This window comes from Syngnathoides biaculeatus, chromosome 2 (assembly GCF_019802595.1).
Source record: "Syngnathoides biaculeatus isolate LvHL_M chromosome 2, ASM1980259v1, whole genome shotgun sequence".
Classification (NCBI taxonomy): Eukaryota; Metazoa; Chordata; class Actinopteri; order Syngnathiformes; family Syngnathidae; genus Syngnathoides; species Syngnathoides biaculeatus.
Window position 1 is genome coordinate 6,193,586 of NC_084641.1, and position 19,129 is coordinate 6,212,714.

A 19,129-nucleotide genomic window follows, 5' to 3' on the forward strand; every position below is an offset into this window, starting at 1 on the left:
CGGTGCACGTCGAAGGCTTTTAGGACTCGCTAGTCCGGTTTAGCTTAGCTCGGTAGCCGCCGAACAGAGACACATTTGTGCAGTCAGATCATCGCAAAATATCGCTCAACACAGATCAAGTGTGTCAATCATTCACACGTCGCTATGTTATGCAATCGAAGAACTGCTAATTCATTTATATGAGACATGTATTGAAAATCTAATATAGGGCTTACCTTCGTGCAAACATATCTGTTCCGGTTGATGGATTCAGTTGATCATGCGGTCTTCCTCAAAGTTTTATCCATCAAAGACATTTTTCGTACTCGGTCTTCTGTTCCGGTTGATTTTAGATGCATTCAGTTGATGATGTGGTCTTCCACAAAGTTTGATCCATTGAAGAGATTTTTCGTACTGGGTCTTCGGTTTTGGAAAGGGTACGAATTGAACTCCACCAACTAGCCTTTCAGGATACCTGTCGTCACTATTACAAAGTCCGTGACTACACTTCTTAACCATATCTATTTTTAAAGAACCCATATATGCGATAAAACGCTAACAAAAGCTATACTGGACCATGCAACGTTGTCTGAGGGAACGGCGGGCGCCAAAAAGGGGCGTGGTTTATGCAGATCTCTGGCCTCTGATTGGTCAGCGACACAGATGATGCAATTTCTACGGAGGGGTCAATTGCACAATCACACCTATGGGCAATTTAGAGGCTCCAATGAATGCAAAATCCACACAGGCGGGACCAGGATCTGAACCCCAGTCCAAAGAACCTGCGAGGCCAATGCTCTACAGCTGCACTGCTGTGCTACCTTATATACAGCATAGAAATATACAGTTTATCCATCCATTTTCAGAACTGCTTATTTATATTAACTTGGTTTAACTAATAATAAAGGTGCAGTTGCATTCCTTAATAGTTAAATTCCAAATACTGCGTAGTTCTCTTTTAAACAGAAAATGGACAAAACCTACATGCACACACGCTACAGGGAAAACAAAATAGTGGGCTTTATTTTGTGTTCATGTTAGAAGTAAGACCGCAGTCTAGGGGAAAAATATTTTCATGATAACCATTTTTTTTTAATTACTTTTGGCCCACTATGGAAAAGGCCCCAATAGCCAAAACATTTATCAGAAAAGGAAACTTCACCTCTGTTGGCTTTAAATGTTATAACTTAACTTTTTGTGTTAACTATAATTTAAGATGCTGAATGAATGCCTGAAATTTAAGTTAGCAATCGTCTTATTGAATTGACTCAACTCAAAGCAACTTCAGTGTATTGAATAGATTTTCACTGGTTACGTTTTTTTTTTATTTGCAAACATTTTAAATCGAAGAGTTTTCGTATAAAATCACATTGTCTCATCTGATGTACATTTAGTTGCTTCGCTTAAATCTTATGCTTTCCCGAATTTGCTCAATACCCTTGGACGTGACATATGTGGCAATTCGTCTAAGTTTCAGTATGTGAGAAGCTTTGCCCTTCCTTTCGCTTTCTCTGAAAACACGTGGTCTTCACCCTGGCTGTTCTTTTCAGTGGTCTCACCCCTCTGCCGAGTCTTTCTTTTATTTTTAGATTTTCAATTATAATAAATATTATACCAGATTCACGCACTAAAAACTTCTAAAATATCCACCCTCTCCCATATTTTTTTTGCATTTTGTAATCTAGTAAGACATTTGACACGTCAAAGCTCAATTCTGTACTCCTGAAGCTGTCGGGGTGCCTTCCATATGACAGAACAGCCGTTCTTCGCCCATTTGATTGGCTGTCCTGAGACAAGGGCGGCCCACGCTGGTCCATCCTTGACGTCGATTGGTTCCTTCCAGTATCGCAGGCAGCCGAGTTGTGCTTCAGAATCGTTGACAGAACAAGAAACAAGTAACAAGTCAAGCCAAAGAGAAATACAGGAGACCTTCTCTTCCTTATTATTTTGATACAATTACAAACAGTAAGTTTCTGAATTTCATTCCCTCTGTCGTAGGAGTGTTGTACGTTTACGCGTTTTCGTAGGTCGCTGCTCTGTCGAGTAATAATAATAGCAATCGGTTGCTTTACTGTAATTCCACCAATCAAATAATGTCATGTGCAGATATTAAATATGGTATTATGGTTATATGGTATTATATATTATAACCTACGCTGCGTCACAAGTCTCATGTTGACAGTGGTGGGAAGTAACGAAGTACAAATACTTCAGATAGCTGCTCGCAGCACTCGTTGACGTTTGTAATTACAGGTTTTACGTTTACTCAAGTGAAGGAGTCAAATTATTCCGACTTTTGTTGTTTTGACGCTCACACGTGACACGATAAACTCAACCAAACTTGGGAAAACCTGATCCTGAGGTAGCACAGACCATGACAAGTATTAAGAGTTGCACGGAACAAACTGCAGTAGTGTTGTTATTTATTTATTTTATTTTTTTTATTATTTGAAACTAAATAGCAGGTTTACATTATGGTAAAATATTTCAAGGCTTGAATGTTAAATTTACTTGTTGCCTTGGAGATGACTCAGTGGCACCAGCTACAGATGCTGGACTCCAAGTACCTGGAGCAGGTGGACCAGCTGTACGATGACTCATTCCCCATGGACATCAGAGATTACCTGAGCAAATGGATTGAAAGCATCGACTGGTGAGATGATGCAGACCGTGTAGCTAATGTACGGTGTACCCCAAGACAGACTAAAAATCATACATACTGTGCATACATGCTAGCAAAGATGGCTGTACGATGACTTTGGTAGTGCTGTACAACTTTCATTTGATGTCCTATGAATCGCGCAGGGAAATGTTTTATGTCATCTAATCTCTTTTGACAACAGATCATGGTGCTCAGGATGTGTGTTACAATAATGTGTATTGTGTGTTAAAGGGGAAATCCAGTGCTTTGCATGGACAGTGTATCCAATAGGTCATGTAATATGTACCCTATTTTGACAAACTAATGTTAAATCCTCTCTTATTTAATGTTTTTTTGAGAACATTTTTATCGACAATTACAAATTTTCAGGGGTGCTGCCATTTTTGCGAGTCACATGACCTACGTGCGCGGATGTGACGTGTACCGTGCCTCAACAAAGGCTCGATTACATTGTTCCCAGTGTTGATATCTCATATTGATCCTCATCTGATGAAGAAATAGCAGTCGCGGTTGATCGGGAAGACGGAGGAATACTTCCTTACAGATTTGAACCTGTGGCTGGAATCTATGTTGAATATTCGAGTGGTTCTTTGGGCGGAATGACACTGAGTCTGACTAGTCGGATGCCTACGCGCGACATAAGTGCATAAACAAAGGCCCCTGAGACCTCCGGCCCGGCAGCCGCGGATGGTTCTTCGGATGGGAATGACGCGGAGTCTGACAGCGAGCTCTGGTGGTGGGTCGCGAGCCGAGCTCGACGTCCGGGGAGGCCGTTAGCCGAGCTTCGGCGGAGGCCTTTAGCCGGGATTCGGTGGCAGCGGAGGCCTTTAGCCTAGCTTCGGTGTCCGGGGTTAACGGCCTCCGCCACCTGGAAGCTTGGCTCGCGGCCCGCCGCCGGAGCTCGTTCGTCAGACTCTGAGTCATTCCCATCCGAAGAACCATCCGCGGTTGACGGCCTGGAGCTCTGAGGGCCTTTGTTTATGCACTTATGTCCCGCGCGTAGGCCTCCAAGTAGTCATATTCCATGTCATACCGCCCAAAGAATCATCTGAATATTCAACATTTACAGCCACAGGTTCAAGTCTGTATGGAAGTATTCCTCCGTCTTCCCGATCAACCGATACTGCTATTTCTTTATCAGATGAGGATAAATAGGAGAAATCAGCGCTGGGCATAAATGGTGTCGCATGTAATAGAGCCTTTGTTGCGGCACGGTACACGTCACCCCTGAAAATTCGTAATTGTTGATAAAAATCTTCTAAAAAAAAACATTAAATAAAAGGGGATTTAACATCACATTGTAAATATAGGGTACATATTACATGACCTATTGGATACACTGTTCATGCAAAGCACTGGATTCCCCCTTTAAGCATATTAATATAATACATCATGCACACATAGACACTCATTATTAAATGTATTCATTTGTACAGGTCACTGAAGGCGTGTTTTGCTAGTCCATGTAGCTCGGACCAACCAATCGGGATAATGGTGACGTTATGGAGGGCCAGCAATGTGACCCTTTGAGGATGACTTTGAAACCTTAACTGGCTTTGCTCAATGCTAATTTAGTTAGATGGGCCAGCAACACTGATTGCTACAGGAAAACATAAAGGTTGAAATATGATTGGACAGAAAATGTAGCATCCACATGTACTGCAAGCAGTGCAGTCAAGAGAAAAAAATAGAATTAATGGCGATGCCGGAACGTACATGACCAATTTTACTCTAAAGTTCTCTCTCTGACCAACTTTGCATGTCCAGACAGAGGGATAGAGATGGGAAGGATGTACAGCAAGTAAAGGTGATTAAGGATAGCGGTGGAAATGTGTTGACTAGTGCCAGTAGTGCGCTAAGCGGATGGAAAGAATACTTTGAGAAGTTGATGAATGAAGAGAATGAGAGAGAAGGAAGTGTTGAAGAGGCAAGTGTGAAGGACGAGGAAGTGGCAATGATTAGTAAAGGGGAAGTCAGAAAGGCACTACAAAGGATGAAAAATGGAAAGGCAGTTGGTCCTGATGATATACCGGTGGAGGTATGGAAACAATTTGGAGATATGGCTGTGGAGTTTTTGACCAACTTATTCAACAGAATACTAGAGGGCAAAAAGCTGCCTGAAGAATGGAGGAAAAGTGTACTAGTTCCCATTTTTAAGAACAAAGGCGATGTTCAGAGCTATGGGAATTTTAGAGGAATAAAGCTGATGAGCCACACAATGAAGTTATGGGAAAGAGTAGTGGAGGCTCAGGACAGGACAGGAGTAAGTATCTGCGAGCAACAGTATTGTTTCATGCCTAGAAAGAGTACCACAGATGCATTATTTGCCTTGAGGATGTGAGTGGAAAAGTACAGAGAAGGTCAGAAGGAGCTACATTGTGTCTTTGTGGATCTAGAGAAAGCCTATGACAGAGTACCAAGAGAGCAACTGTGGTACTGCATGCGTAAGTCTGGTGTGGCAGAGAAGTATGTTAAAATAGTACAGGACATGTATGATGGCAGCAGAACAATGGTGAGGTGTGCCTTAGGTGTGACAGAAGAATTTAAGATGGAGGTGGGACTGCATCAGGGATCAGCTCTGAGCCCCTTCCTGTTTGCAGTGGTAATGGATAGGCCGGCAGATGAGGTTAGACTGGAATCCCCTTGGACCATGATGTTCGCAGATGATATTGTGATATGCAGTGAAAGCAGGGAGCATGCAGAGGAACAATTAGAAAGATGGATGCACGCACTGGAAAGGACAGGAATGAAGATTAGCCGAAGTAAAACAGAATATATGTGCGTGAATGAGAAAAGTGGAGTGGGAAGAGTGAGGCTACAGGGAGAAGAGATAGCGAGGGTGGACGACTTCAAATATTTAGGGTCAACAAACCAGAGCAATGGTGAGTGTGGTAATGAAGTGAAGAAACGGGTCCAAGCAGGTTGAAACAGCTAGTGGAAGGTGTCTGGTGTGTTATGTGACAGAAGAGTCTCTGCTAGGACGAAGGGCAAAGTTTACAAAACAGTGGTGAGGCCGGCCATGATGTACGGATTAGAGACGGTGGCACTGAAGATACAACAGGAAGCAGAACTGGAGGTAGCAGAAATGAAGATGTTGAGGTTTTCGCTCGGAGTGAGCAGGTTGGATAGGATTTGAAATGACCTCATTAGAGGGACAGCCAAAGTTGGATGTTTTGGAGAAAAGGTTAGGGAGAGCAGACTTCAATGGTTTGGACATGTTCAGAGGCGAGAGAGTGAGTATATTGGTGGAAGGGTACTGAGGATGGAGCTGCCAGGCAAAAGAGAGAGAGGAAGACCAAAGAGAAGGTTTACGGATGTGGTGAAGGAAGACATGAGGGCAGTTGGGGTTAGAGAGGAAGATGCAGGAGATAGGCTAAAATGGAAAAAGATGACACGCTGTGGCGACCCCTAACGGGACAAGCTGAAAGGAAAAGAAGAAGGTAACGCTGATCCAGCATATCTTTGCATTTCTCGTCATCTTCAGGGACTTGGTAGCAGGCCAAGAATCGTTAGCTGTGGTCCGCTTTCACGAACTCTTGGCCCAGCTGGATGACCAGCACAGCCGCTTTGCACTGGAGAACAACTTCTTGCAGCAACACAACTGCCGCAAGATCAAGCGGAACCTGCAGGTCAGACTCTCCTGCCCGGGAAATCGTATGCGACTAACATTTGTAACGAATGCAGTCTTAGCTTGACACTGTAATCATTTTCTCATTGTCTGCTCTGAAAATTACACATGCTGATCTTGCATATATTTCACTTTACTTCAGACATTATTCTAAGATAAAAAAAATTAATTAGGTGAATCAAATGAATAAAACAAAAGAAAGATAAACTATCGAAAGGTAATAAAGAACTGACTCAACTCAGTGCTTACCCGACCAGTTGATCATTTTACCAAACCATCCAGATCCTTCTTCTTTAAGGCAATCAAACAGCTTCATATATCAAAACTCCACAAATATTCTCCATTATTATGCATACCATATATAATTTTACACATTTCTAATCATCCACACACACATTTCAAGTGCAGTTAAAGCTACAGTGCTCTTTAAAATCACTGTACACCATACATCAAATTTGATTTGAGCTAATTTTTAAAAAGATGAATGTATAATTATGTGTCTCGTTGTGTTCTTCATGTACTATTTTTCGTTTATCAATGTTTAGTTTAGACTTAATATGCACAAACATTTTGCACAAATGTTAATAAATTTTTAATAACTTTTTTTAGCCATGTAACACTGGCAATGAAACGTATATTCTTTTCTATTCTATTCTATTCTATTCTATTCTATTCTATTCTATTCCATTCACCAACGTGATTGTCTCACAGGATAGATTCCAGGACGACCCGTTGCACATGGCCATGATCATCTCGAAGAACCTGAAGGACGAGCGTATGATCCTTGCTTGCGCAAAGAGCACCATGGTAAAACGACAATTGTTGAATCGTCTCAACAAAATTATTGGGTGGATGGTCTCTTCTAAATATCGAGTAAAAGTGATCATGTCAATTTGCAGGAAGTTGAGGGAACATTGTCAGCGATGGTGGTGGAGAAACAGAAGCTGGGCAGCAAAGTGAAGGAGATGAGGGACAGAGCTCTGGTGACACATTTATTTTGTTCTGTTGTGTTCAGGTTCAACTGTGGTGACGTTTCAAATATTTGCAAATGTGTTTCTCAGGTGGCAGATCAAACCATCAAAAACTTGGAAGATCAGCAGGATGAGTACGACTTCAAGTTCAACACACTGAGGAACAGAGGTGAAACTTTCCCGCAAGGCTAAGATGTGTAAATGTGACATTATGTAGCTTACATAGGATGGGGTTGGGGGCGGGGGGGTCTTGTGTGTTTGTGTAGAGAACGAACTGAATGATATGATGCCAAAGGAACTGGAGAGAGAGAAGATGATCATCAGTAGGATGTGCTTGGATCTGAAAACAAAACGTCAGGTTGGTTCATCCTTGGATGAAGCACGCAGAAATTTGATACCACACAACAATGTCATCTGTAGGCAATGCTGAATTTCTGAAGTCTTCTGTGGTTTTTCTTTGTTTGGTTGTTAAAGGAGAACATTTCAAGGTTTCAGACCTTGTAGACTCCATGTGGGCTATTTGCCAGTTAACGGCAAAGGAGCAAAAGTCATGCAACACTTTTGTGTAATCAGGATGTGGTGCTCCAGCTGACCGACCTCCTGAATGTCACTCAAGCGTTAGTGTCCGACCTGATCGGTGAGGAGCTGCCCGAGTGGAAGCAGCGGCAACAGATTGCCTGTATTGGCGGGCCGCCCAACGCCTGCCTGGATCAGCTGCAGAACTGGTGAGTACCACGACAACCTCAAATATGCTGAATACACATGCAATGGGAGTTTGACGTATCACTTAAGAGTTCTTCCCTGACCGATCTCATTTTAATCGGATATCATATTGATTTTCCCATTGAAATAAATTCAGTTATTATTCATTTCATCAGTATTTCCGGTTTTTATGCCAAGTTATTAAGTCAAAATTTACAAACTTCCCCTACTATAAAGTGAATGGAACACATTGATAAAAGTAAGTACCTGTGTAATTGTTCCAAGTTCAGGGCATGAACCTCCGCTTATTTGAACTTTTAAAGTGGAAATGCTTGTTCATGTGAACAGAAAACATGTGGCCAAAGTTATTAAATTGGACCTGGTTCAACAAAGCCAATTTGAAGTTTGGATTCAGCACATCAATCAGCTAAAAGAATTCTTTGAAAATAAATTTGTTGTCAAACACTTATTCATACGTTTGTGTTTTTTACTACCAAAAGTAAATTTTAAAAAAATATTTTTTTCTTGATTTTAATTGTTAAAATTGTTATTAAAAGACATTTATAAAATGTTGAACAACTCTCCTGCTTCTTTAGTTTTCAGTACAGGTGCTTTAAAACTGGCCATTTAAAAAAAAGTTGAAAAACAATATAAAACAATGGTGACATCAACCGAGAGCAGACAATATGATGAAAAACAGTAATTGTGATCCTTTTCGTTTTTTGCCAGATCGCCAACCCCACTGTCATATCATAATCTATTTCCATCATAGAACAAGAATGTTTATTTTTTCTATAATGGACAATGGCGTTAAAGATAGCCCCAATTTTCAGAATAAGAAGTTTTTGTATTTTATTGTATTTTGCAAAATAGCTGAAGTCTTCTGAAGAGTTAATCAGAACATAACTGCAGGAATACTGTTTCGCGATTGGTCAGTAAGTTAGTAAAAGTTATCCAATAAAATGTCATTGACTTTTTTTAATTTTTGCAATATTGCTGAAAGTCTCCCAAAGGTTGTAGCAAAATGCAAAGTTTTTAGCCACAGTTTAAAGTGGCACTAATCAGGGTAAAAAAAAATAAAAAATGTCATGTAAATTTGACACAGCAAAGAGAACAGTTATGTTAATAGCCCTGCCAAATTTGAATGATTAATATTGCTAAGTACCGTAATTTCTTGAAAATAATGCACACAATTTTCCCAAAATATTTTCAAAAAGTTAATAGAGCGCATTATATTTAGGTATGGATGAAAAATAAAGAATACAATCACATTGTATAGTTTCATACAGGTACATAAAGTAGTAAAAAAAAAGTATACATATACATTTCGATATGATATTCAATGTTTTATGCTACACATTTATATTTATTACAGTAATATGCGCCCCAAACCTGAGCTCTAAGACCTCCTCAGGGAGCTTGCATTTTACGATTGTTAGCGTATCATGTACGTCGCTACTGCACCAAAGAGCAGAAACGACTGCCCGTGAGTTTGTTTTAACTTAAACCAAGACAAAAAATGTCCACGACAACGGCTAGTCGTGCAGCTGCTTTTAAAAAAATGTGTTAGGGTTAGTTATCACTCCTGCCGATAAGCCCGACAACCCGGAAGTAGCGCCGCAGACCGAAACAACGATAGCTCATACTAAGTAATACGAGCTTCATTGGAATTAAAATAAATAAATAAATAAATAAATGGGAGAGCACACACAATTGAAATGGTCGCTTTTTTTTAAAAAATGTGCCCATTACCCTCTACGTAGTTTGAGCTCACGTTGTTTTGATACCCACCCGACGCCATGGGAAAGCTAGGCAAGAGGCTGCGCTGTGGAACCAAAACTCTTGGGATTCAAAAAATGTTTTTCCACGAACGCCATGGATGGCACAGAGGATGACATGCTGTGGGAGCAAAATAGGATCACTGTTCATGAATTCAGGAGGCACCAGAACTGGACCAAGTCACTAAAGGTAGCTACGATGGATATTTTTCAGATTGGAGATGAGCCAGATGTTGCTTTTTAAGGCTTGGCCAAGGATGTGTAATGTAGAGGATAAACTGCACTACGCACAAATGTTTTATGCACAAATATTGAACGCAAAATTGTTTAAGTCAAACCGTGTTAAATAATTATTTAAGAATGTAACGTATTATCAACAGTTTTAAAATGTTGTGTCATCATTGAGCATGTATTTTAGCTGGTTGAGGGATTCTGTGGTCTGTCTCGAGATTATATTACGGCTACATCAGCACATGCACAATGATTATTATTAATGATTTTTGTACAGTTTTTTTTTTTAAAACAATACAAGTACCAACCCAACAAAATATAAATAAAGATAATTCCCAATATTTTGAGCATATGGGTAGCAGCAAAGTGGTGGTCCGCATTGTATATTGGTTAAAAGGGTTTTTCTGATTTTTTTTTTTTTTTTTAGGTCAACTTTGGGGGTGTGCATTATACTTCAGGACGCATTATACTCAAGACATTACGGTATATAAAATCAGGTTTCACAATCGACAAATAAGGGCTACCTCTCAGTGTGTTGAATGGTTGCAGCTCTGGTGGACGTTTACAAAATGACCTATATAATGCGCAGGGTTGCGTTGAAATTCAAGTCGTCCTGGAACTCTGTGTCTTTAGGTCAATCCGTTACATTTTTATTTTCTAATTTTCAGGGTGCTTAAAAAACATCACTGAGCTTTTCTGTAAATTGAGGCATCCAGCGAAGATGCATTTTCGGTGTTAGCCATAATTAGATTGCTAACTGCAAGATGGTGTGGGAAATGAGGCTTGTTCTGAAGCTGAGCACAGCTAACACGCAACCGAGTAGTCAAAGAGAATCACAGCACTTTGTCCTTTGATAGTAACTCGTGCTAGAAAGTATACACCCCAGCCCTGTGTTTTAACCCCGCCCATAAAATCAGCAAAATTAAAATGAATAAGATGCTTTATCTCAACAATCCAGAACTAGATTATGTATTATCTTTAAACATATTTCATGTTTTCAGAAACAAAAGTCGTATATCTGATTAGAGCCCCTTTAACGTGTCCCAATACTAAGCAATTTTTTTGTCACACCATCAGGACTTTGGACTGACCCCCGGCTATTATGGTTTCTGGTTTCAGAAACTAGGATTTCTCTGTATCCAAACCTTGCTCATGACTCAAAATTTAGCTCGCAGCACAACACAAAAGAAAAGGATGGCTCGGAACTCTTCCACTAAACTAATGTGAACTTGTACACTGGAAAAGCTCAACTCCAGCTAGAAAACATTTCTTGGTATTGACTCCTCATCCGGCTGCAGGTTCACCACAGTCGCAGAGACTCTTCAACAGTTTCGGCAGCATCTGAAGAAGCTGCTCGAATTGGAGCAGAAGTTCACGTATGAAAGCGACCCCATCACCCAAAAGAAAGACTTCCTTGAGGCCCGGGCCTTGGAGCTGCTCAAGAACCTTCTCTCCAAGTACATATTGATCTTCTCCTTGTCAGTTATTCATGCACTGTGATTATAAATAGTGGTTTTTGTGTGTGTGTGTGTGTATGTGTGTCCAGCGCTTTGGTTGTGGAGAGGCAGCCCTGCATGCCCACCCACCCTCAGAGGCCACTGGTGCTGAAAACAGCCATACAGTTCACGGTAAAACTGCGGTAAGAAGCAGCTCTGCTGGACATGCAGCAAGCAAAATCCTACAAAAACAAGGCATATTTACTACACAGGCCTTGCACAAATTTCTTGCCATCTGGTGTGTACGTTCAGGTTCCTGGTGAAGCTGCCCGAGTTTAACTACCAGCTCAAAGTCAAGGCGGTGTTTGACAAGTATGACCTCATGCTGTCACATATACACTAACAGCCCTCTCACTGGCAGAGACGTTGATCAGTTGTGGTCACTCTGGAAAACAAAATACCGCTTTTGCAATTACCAGGACTCGTCAGAAAAGGTGACAAACAATACATGTGGAAGTCGCTCATATAGGTCTATATACAGTATCCATCCATCCATCCATTCATCCATTTTCTGAGGATAAACATTGTTTTTTTTTTTTTTACAATATAGAGATTGAATGCCATTATTGATTAATTGCATAGAAAAAGTGAGACATTCTACGTGAAGTTTATAAATGAAGACATATCTTGCAATGCAGAAGAAACAGTTGACCCTTTCATTGTACAGGATGGTCAATTAATCACATTTTAACTGGGGATTTCAATTTTGGCTTATCACAATTCTAAAAAGATTATAAATGAAGAAAAACAAGTACTGCGCAGCAGGCACAGATCTCAGAGATGTCGCACAGAGAAATTCTCACCTTGACTAGGGACGTGTCCCCACAAGGCGTGAGGTCTCCGAGACCTGCTGGAGACTGAGGAGACATCGAAGAGACATCCTCTTCCAGGCGAATTGTTCCCTCTGAGATGTCACGCTGGTGGGGGTACAAACAAGTCCAGAGTTGCCTGAGTCAGAGCGACGTCTCTGCCAGTGAAGCAATACATGGTTAGAACTCCTCATTAATAGGCCATCTTGCCCTTTTCAGGGATGTGGCAGACAAGAAAGGGTATGTCTCCCTGCGCACATCTTTAAACTTTACAGTAAGTCAAATACATTTTTCAAGATGTGTGTCAGCGAGAGATCCGTGTGTGTTTCGTAGATTCCGAAGGTTCAACATCTTGGGAACGAACACCAAAGTCATGAACATGGAAGAGTCTAATGGCAGTTTGGCCGCAGAGTTCAGACATCTGGCAAGTATTTTTTTTCATCATTTCATTTGGTGGGTTTTGAATATAAGAAGGTATAAACTACACTTCTCACAAAACGTTAGGGGTAGAGTTGAACCCCGGGTTATGAATTTCATTCGGTCCCTGATCCCGTTTGCGACTCGAAACCGTCCTTTTTTCCACTTTAAAATGAGTGGAAAATGAGTGAATGATTGAATTAGTTTATTGATTGATGAATTGTTGTACCTCTAATGGAAGTAAATACACCTCTGCGGATGTCTAGTAAAAGAGTTGTGTTTTCCTCACAGCAATTAAAAGAGCAGAAATTAACAGGAAACCGAAATAGTGAGGTGAGTTTACTTCTTTGCCCCCACTTGGTAGCAAAATATGCCACCAAAAGACCGCTTGGAAACTCGATAGACAACAGGATGTTGTGTACGTAGGGTCCTCTGATCGTCACAAAGGAGCTTCACTCGCTGAGCTTTGAGTCAGAACTGCAGCTCAGCCAGTCTGGAACTAAAATAAAGCTGGAGGTGAGCTACGGCACATCTGGAGGACGGCTGAGACTGGCAAAGTAAGATGATTGATGATTGTGTCTGTGGCAGGCTCTGTCTCTGCCAGTGGTGGTGATTTCCAATGTGTGCCAGCTGCCCAGCGGCTGGGCCTCCATTCTGTGGTACAACATGCTGACCAGTGAACCCAAGGTGACCACACCAGAACATTCTTCCTTGGCAAACTTCACTCCTTCAGACGCATGGACAGTATTGTACAGATTTTGATGACTAACCCCAAATTAATTATAACATTTACTGGCAGGTGTGGCGGACCCACTTTAGAAGCGGGAGAGGCACAGTACTTTGAATGCAATTTTTAGTATTTTCGGGACACTTTGTACTGCCAACAACTCATCGACGATGAAGGTGGGGGGCAGGGATGTCGCTGATCAAAATGTTTAATGTTGCGGACTTTTTGAACAAATTGCTAATCTAATATTGACAGTGATCTTTATTCTAGTGCACAGAAATAACAAAGTACAGCTGACATCAAACCTGGACGTTAATAAACAGAGATATCTTTGAGTAACAGCAACCACTGTTGTCAAATTAGTGTATTGCAACGGCTGAATTGCAAAATTCACAATTTACAAATGGACCAATACATGTTCTGGTTTAATAATAATGGGTATTAAAACAGTCCTGTTTATCATGCTCTTCGTATTTTGACACCTTAAGACCACGGTGACACCCACTATAGAGCTCGTGCCCGTGACGTCACCATTTTCACGGCGCCACATTGCCGGTCAAACAGAGCTGCTTGACATTGTGGGAGACATTGAACCATTGTTTACAATGCCCGAGACCTGTTGTGCTGTTGATTGGCACAACAGACGAGACAGATATTCAAAGAGGTCATTCTATGGAATACCAGCTGAAAAGACCAGAAAATATCGATGGTTTTCGGCAATTAAACGTGATGGATGGTGCCCAACCAAAATACGCACACGCCTGTGTAGCGATCGCTCCATTTCAGGTAGGAATTGTTCTTCTCAATCTCAAATTACCAAGAAGTACTTATCATGCCAAGTTGGCTCATTTCTGAACAATACGTGTTAAAAAAAAACAAAAAAACTGTCTGTCGTAGAAGTTTACGGAGATTAAGTGTAGCCGCAATTGCTTCTGTGTATGTTCCGTGGAGATGACTCCGTCCTCTTTTTTTCCAATCATAATTAATGAATGCGAGTTTGTGTAAAACCAGGGGTCATTTATTTAAATATTGTTATTTTTATTGAATACTAGCTGAAAAGATAGATGGATACCGGCAAAGGTTAACATGTGGCCGAACACGCTTCCGCGTTCACAAGCCGTCAAAACCATCACTATGTGGGATTTATTCCTGATGAGAACAGATCTTGCAACGGAATATTTGTATGCGTCCAGACTTTTATACGCTTTTGAACTGTCCTGAGTAAATCTCAACGACTTAGTCACCAGATCCATGTGTATATCCAGTTGTCCAAGACAAGCGGAAGCGAATTAACAGTCCAATTTCTTACCGGCAAAAACATCGACTTCTGCATTAAATAAGCGTCCTCTAAGTGCCTTAGTTTATTTTCACCTTCTAAATAACTAACGGTATCGGACAAAACTCTGGGCGTCGTGCTATAAGACGAATTTTCGTGTCGTCTCCAACCAACTTTGCATTGAACAATGCTTATTTAGACCGGCAATATGGCGACGTAAACAAAAGTCACTTGATGTTATGACGTAGGTGCACGAGCTCTATAGAGCAACACGACTTCAAACAGGAACTGGTCTGTTTGTGACTTTATTAGCGTGTCACACAGTGTCATCATCCAGTTGCAACAAAGACACAGGGAGACTGCAAAAGCCGCAAAAAAGGCATCTGAATGGTCGGCTGTGGAAATGCTCTTAGATAAAACACCTGTTGTGAATTTTGCACTTCATATCCTTGTCAAGAGAAGAGAAAAATGTATAAAAAGTACAAAAACAACTGAAGAGTCTTAGACTTGCATTCAAAGATTTGGGGAAAGTCAAATGATGTTTCCACGTTTCGTAAATGTTACTGTGCATTTTAGTTTTGTGTAAGAATGATTCTTTACATTTTGCTTCACAGAATCTGCAGTTCTTCCTGTCACCCCCGGCAGCCAAGTGGTCTCAGCTCTCCGAGGTCCTCGGCTGGCAGTTCTCCTCTGTCACCAAGCGAGGCCTGAGCCAGGAGCAGCTCAACATGCTGGCTGACAAGCTGCTGGGTCAGACCCACAACCATAACTCGCATCTCGCACAAAACCATGAGAACATAAATAAAACTGTACATGAAACAATCCTCAAGTATATAGTCATGGATTGTTGAGAAGGATCTGTAACTCTCTCCAGGTCCCAAAGCTCAGAGGAACCCAGATGGGCTAATTCCTTGGAGCAGGTTCTGCAAGGTGACCTAAACAGAAGCAATCACGCAGCTCTTTAAAATTCCCGCATTTGGTCTGGTTCTTGTGTCTTCACTAAAACAAACATTGCATTTGTTTAGACACAAAATGCCAGTGACAAGGTTTTTCCCTTCTGGTTATGGATTGAAGGCATCCTGGATTTGATCAGAAGACACCTGCTTTTCCTCTGGAACGACGGGTAACTTCTTCCTGGTTGTTGTGGTGTATTTTTGGCATCGATACTGTAAAAACAACAACAGCAAAAACTTAATTCCAGGCGAGCAAGCAATTGACACCAACAGAAGCAAGGAAAAAAACGGCCCCTCGGGAAGAAACCTCTTGACAAGACCCAGGCCCTGCGGGTGACTGGTTGGGTTTAGGTGGAGAGAGAGTGGAGTGGGACATCCATTTTAATCCATTATATTCTAAAACAGCCTATGCCAGCTATGTTCGGGCGGGAGACAGGGTATAGCCCGAACTGGTCGCCAGCCAATCGCAGGGCACATACACACTATCCATCCATTATTATCTGAGTCGCTTATCCTCACATGGGTCGCGGGGAGTGCTGGAACCTATCCCAGCTGTCATCGGGCAGGAGGCGGGGTATACCCTCAACTGGTTTCCAGCCAATCGCAGGGCACGTGGAGACAGACAACAGTCGCACTCACAATCACACCAAGGGGCCATTTTAGAGTCTCCAATTATTTTCTGGGATGTGGGAGAAAACCGGAATGCATAACTTCTCCTTTTAATTGCTTGTAAGATAAATAAAAATGATTTGACTCTTGCATTTTCCATGTGTGCGCAGCTTCATCATGGGCTTCATCAGTAAAGAGCGCGAAAAGGCTCTGCTGAGTGACAAGTGCCCAGGCACCTTCTTGCTCAGGTTCAGTGAGAGCAGCAAGGAAGGAGCAATTACGTTCACATGGGTCGAACATGACATGCACGGTGAGCACAAGATTCCCCTCGTCGCATCGGTTGCTCAGCTTATTTGCACATGTTTCCCCCCCCTAGACAAGCCCAACTTCCACTCAGTGGAGCCGTACACAAAGAAAGAGCTGAGTGCCGTCTCACTGCCCGACATCATCCGCACCTACAAAGTGATGGCGACCGACGACATCCCTGATAACCCACTCCGCTTCCTCTACCCTGACATCCCAAAAGACATAGCATTCAAGAAGTACTACAACAAAAACTCAGATTGTAAGATTTCCTTTTCCTATACTTTATGAACAAGCTATAATGGTGCCTGGATTTACGAATTGCCCAACTGAGGCGTTTTCCAGTTACAAGCCATCACTTTGTCAACTAATTGGCTTTGTCTTTTAGTGTGGTAAAACAAAATTGCAACAATCGCTAATTCGCGTTTTGCTGTTCGTTGAACATTGCAAAAAGTCAAATGCACAAATACGAAATTAATACTCTTAAAAGGAGCAAGGAGGATATGCCGCACTGAATTACCATCACTTCTTTCGTATATCACACATTTTGTCCCCTGAGAAATAATCACAAGTTGACAGTGTGCAGTATCGATAGGTGTAAGGAGTATGGAAAAAATGAATTCATCCCTCCATTTTCTGAGTCACTTATCCTCACGAGGGTTGCGGGAGTGTTGGAGCCAATTCCCACCTGTCATCGGGCGGGAGGCAGGGTCCACCCTGAACTGGTTGCCAGCCAATCGCAGAGCACAGGGAGACAGACAAAAGTCAATCATCAATATACTGCTGCTGCAAATTAATAGTTGGTCAGTACTCATATTTAACCTATTGGCGGGCGTGTCCAGAATGTCACATCCATGACCACCAAGAAGGTAACGTAACTGCATTTCCATTCATTTGAGACGAGTGTTATGAAATATGAGCGTGGTCGTGGATCGAGCTTGTCATATCTCAAGGCACCACCACACGAGTAAATTAAGCTCCAAATTTGGACACTGAATCAAGGTACCACTGTAGATTTATTATTGTCACTATTATTACACTTGCGCACATCTTTGTAAAATATGTCAATTCGCCGTCCAGGTCCAGAGCCCATGGACGTGGAGAACACAGAGAAGAGTGGCTACATGAAAACTGAGCTCATATCCGTCTCCGAAGTGTAAGCATCGCTTTCAGATGTATAATAGTCCGTCAGTGACCTCTGAGTTGATTACCTCAATCATGACGCTGCAGACATCCGGCCCGGCTGCAAGAGAAAATGATGCCCATGTCGCCGGACGTCTACAGGTTTTTGGAGCAGTCGGTGAGGCCCGCGGACCTCAATGCGGTGAGACAAAACCAACCTGATGGAGCCAATACGCTTTTGACCGACGAAATAAAATCATCTTTTTGTTTTTGCCTCCCAGATGACGGCAGACTTCGAGGGTCAAAACTGAGCTGCTCTGTCACGATTTGTCTAGTCAAAGAACTTTTTCTTGAGGTCCAGGTGTAAATACGAAAGAGTGGAGCGTTTGTGCAAACGAGAGAAAATGTGTATAAAAGTAGCTAGCCAAAAAAATCACCCAAACTGTTGAACCTATGTAGCAATTAATGGAATGTAACAATGCATCATTACATATTATTTAAATGTAATAACTATTCTTAAGAAAAATATGTCACAAGTGGTGTAGAAGTACGCTCACCAGGTTGTTCCCACTCTTTGAGCAACGTGACTGGAGTGTGAATTGTTGGCTGCTTGACTGCTCAGTCCAGGGTGTCCCTATTCTGCCTTTTGCCCAAAGTTCAGCTGAGTAAGGCTCCACCACACCTGTGAACCTGAAGAGGATAAGCAGGAGGGGGGATTCTTCACTGATTCTGAAGCGTGTGTTCCTGAATAAAACAAGGTGGGGAACAATGAAATCAGAGATTTTCTTTTTCTTTTCCTTTCTTACCTTCCCACCCAGTGTACAAAGCATTTTCCATTGGAATGAATCCTCCTCCATTCTAAACATGCTTTCATGCAATCTTGGAATCTCTTGCAATCGTTTTCAGCTTCGTAGTCACACTTTCAAAACGGGTCCCCTTGATCACCCTTTTGATCTTGGGAAAGGAAAAAAAAATCACATGAGGTCAGATTGGATAAAATGGCAGGTTGCTCCAACACAGCCAGGAACTGTCAGATGCTTAGGGCATTGCAAGAATGCGTGAGTGGTCCCCATTTTGTCCTCCCCCACCCCAAAAAAACAATCCTTAACAGTGGGTGTGGAGCAACATTTTCTCAATAATATAGGTCTAGGATCACCACTGGTTAAGTGAGTGTTGTACTGTATTTGCATTTCCGTCCTGGAGTGGAATTTAAAAAAGGGTGAGGAAGGATTTCCTCAGTCTGTCAGTTGAACAGAGCAGAGCAGTGAAAGCAGCCTGTCAGTGATGCTGTTCGCCAGGGGATGCTGTGGGATTGTCAATAAAGGACAATTTGTTCAGTGTCCTCCTCTCTGCTACATGTCCGCTTGCTTTCCTTCTCACTTTAGATTTTTTTTTTTTAATTAAGATTGTAAGTCAGTCCTTGTCCCCCAAGCAGCTGCTGCGTTTGCTGAAACAAATGACAGTTG

General features: G+C 41.9%; 1 protein-coding gene across 2 annotated transcripts; it reads left to right on the forward strand.

Annotated features, from left to right (window-relative positions):
• Window positions 1-1,784: 1,784 nt before the first annotated feature.
• stat1a (signal transducer and activator of transcription 1a) lies at window positions 1,785-19,044 on the forward strand. Of its 2 annotated transcripts, XM_061829256.1 has the most exons (24): window positions 1,785-1,944; window positions 2,505-2,632; window positions 6,126-6,270; window positions 6,981-7,076; window positions 7,169-7,252; window positions 7,331-7,409; window positions 7,507-7,598; window positions 7,814-7,965; window positions 11,250-11,408; window positions 11,498-11,590; window positions 11,700-11,759; window positions 12,476-12,496; window positions 12,590-12,680; window positions 12,965-13,006; window positions 13,100-13,189; window positions 13,262-13,360; window positions 15,291-15,426; window positions 15,551-15,606; window positions 15,702-15,799; window positions 16,409-16,548; window positions 16,615-16,803; window positions 17,622-17,697; window positions 17,772-17,865; window positions 17,945-19,044. In XM_061829256.1, the coding sequence occupies exons 2-24, from the start codon at window positions 2,505-2,507 to the stop codon at window positions 17,972-17,974; spliced, it is 2,250 nt and encodes a 749-aa protein (XP_061685240.1). In that variant the 5' UTR covers window positions 1,785-1,944; the 3' UTR covers window positions 17,975-19,044. The 2 variants fall into 2 exon arrangements, with proteins under 2 accessions (XP_061685240.1, XP_061685246.1); XM_061829262.1 differs by having other exon boundaries at window positions 1,930-1,944; window positions 16,409-16,803.
• Window positions 19,045-19,129: the final 85 nt, after the last annotated feature.

Coding starts and splice junctions, on each gene's coding strand:
- stat1a (XM_061829262.1), top strand. CDS start 2,505: ATGACTCAGTGGCACCAGCTACAGATGCTGGACTCCAAGTACCTGGAG. Junction 11,760..12,475: donor GTCAAGGCGGTGTTTGACAA/GTATGACCTCAT, acceptor TGCCCTTTTCAG/GGATGTGGCAGACAAGAAAG. Junction 12,497..12,589: donor GATGTGGCAGACAAGAAAGG/GTATGTCTCCCT, acceptor TGTGTTTCGTAG/ATTCCGAAGGTTCAACATCT.